At 38.9% G+C, this 1549-nt stretch overlaps 1 protein-coding gene across 1 annotated transcript in view; it reads left to right on the top strand.

Annotated features, from left to right (window-relative positions):
- Positions 1 to 21: 21 nt before the first annotated feature.
- LOC106012640 (circularly permutated Ras protein 2-like) overlaps positions 22 to 1549 on the top strand; it is a 4804-nt gene continuing 3276 nt past the window's right edge. The window contains exon 1 of the mRNA XM_013086189.2: positions 22 to 176. Coding sequence (XP_012941643.1) covers positions 37 to 176 — 140 coding nt within the window. The 5' untranslated portion in view covers positions 22 to 36. The remainder of the gene's footprint in view (positions 177 to 1549) is intronic.

The raw sequence follows: 1549 nt of genomic DNA, 5'->3' as shown, positions 1-1549 counted from the left end.
CCCACCTCGACAGACGTTTCTGGCTTGACCGGCGCGATGTTCCCCCAGTACACAGTCAACTGCAGCACCTACAACAGCAGCAGCTGCTTCTCCCCGCCTTCCCTGGGCTTCTTCTGTCTCTCCAACGGCACCACACTGAAAACCGTGTGTCAGGCCTCGGAGGCTGTGTGCAACTCGTGAGTGTAAAGGGTGGCTTGGATTTTTTCTTTCTTTTTTTTTTGTTGTTGTTGTTGTTGCTTTTTGTGTGTTTTTATGTGTGTGTGTGTGGGGGGGGGGATTAATTTTAAAAATTCAAGTAACGCCCTTGATGTAAGCAAATATCCTAGATACCAAGACAACAATATGGTTCATTCATCCCCCTAAAAAAAGGAAGGTCTGCGTCCGCGAAAATTCTCAGGTGGCACCCCCGGTGATTTTGAGGACGCATTTATTTAGTTGCTCAAAGAGAGGAGTGGACTATCTTGAAGTATGCGTTCTTTGATGGAAGCCTCATGCAACTTGAGCATTAATCAATAGTGATATTATTATCATTGCGTAAACCGGTGTTCCTACTATATAGCATATATTATACCATCACATTATTCTTCGGACATGTCGTACATGCCGCGATACAGCTGAGTGTCAAAGTCAAAGGGTGTACTCATGTTGCAATTAACTTCTATAATATAGTGCTGTCAAACGTTTGTGGTGGAACTTATCCTCAAATATCTCTTTAACCTGGTGAGTCAATCATCCATACTTTGAACAGCAGTTTGCATTAATTCGTCTCAAACTAATCTTATTTTTCCACCTCAATTGAGGATAGATTTTTTGAAAAAAACCTGCTCTTCATAAATTTATGAACAACTATAAATCTCCGCCTCGCGGAGAATGGGAGTCCATGTTTGCAGCAGTTCCTGCTTCTCACATGCTTTTTGTGTAACAGCTCACCAATGACACTTCTTAGTGGCAAAACTTGTTACAAGAAATTCATTTTATAGTGAACACCTTTTCGCACTTAAATTCTCAAAACATGAGTTCAATAAACATTATGTCGCGTTTATATATACACGTATTTTTCTTAAAGACGGACATGCTTGGTGATGTTGTTCCCAGCTGTAAACCTTATAAATCGATAGAAAACTTCCAGTGGGATTTTAAATAAAATTTTCTAGAATACAGGTAACGTAGTTTACAAAAATATTGATCTGTTAGAACAAATTAATACAAGTCATTGTAAAAAAAAGCTGGAGACTTTATGTTCGATAGTTGAAGAAATATTTGACAGTACGTTGTGCTAAGAATTTTTCACCGCAATAAATCATATTTTTCTCTGTGCCATTAAAAAAAGCTGGTTTCTAAGCTGCAGAAAGGCAATTCTTACGATGGCTCATTCCAATAGGTAGCCATTGCAGTGTACTTAAAAGAGGTGAAATAAATGTCATCAATCGTTTGGGTGTTGTTGTTTTTTTAAGAATTAAAAAAAAATTACATGGGGGTTTTTTTTGCTCGATCAGTTGTTGCGAGAGTACCTGTGTGTGTGTGTGTGTGTGTGTGTGTGTGTGTGTGT

Source organism: Aplysia californica, unplaced genomic scaffold (assembly GCF_000002075.1).
Source record: "Aplysia californica isolate F4 #8 unplaced genomic scaffold, AplCal3.0 scaffold00001, whole genome shotgun sequence".
NCBI lineage: Eukaryota > Metazoa > Mollusca > Gastropoda > Aplysiida > Aplysiidae > Aplysia > Aplysia californica.
The sequence above is the reverse complement of the archived record's forward strand: the minus strand, read 5'-3'. Positions and strand labels throughout refer to the sequence as shown.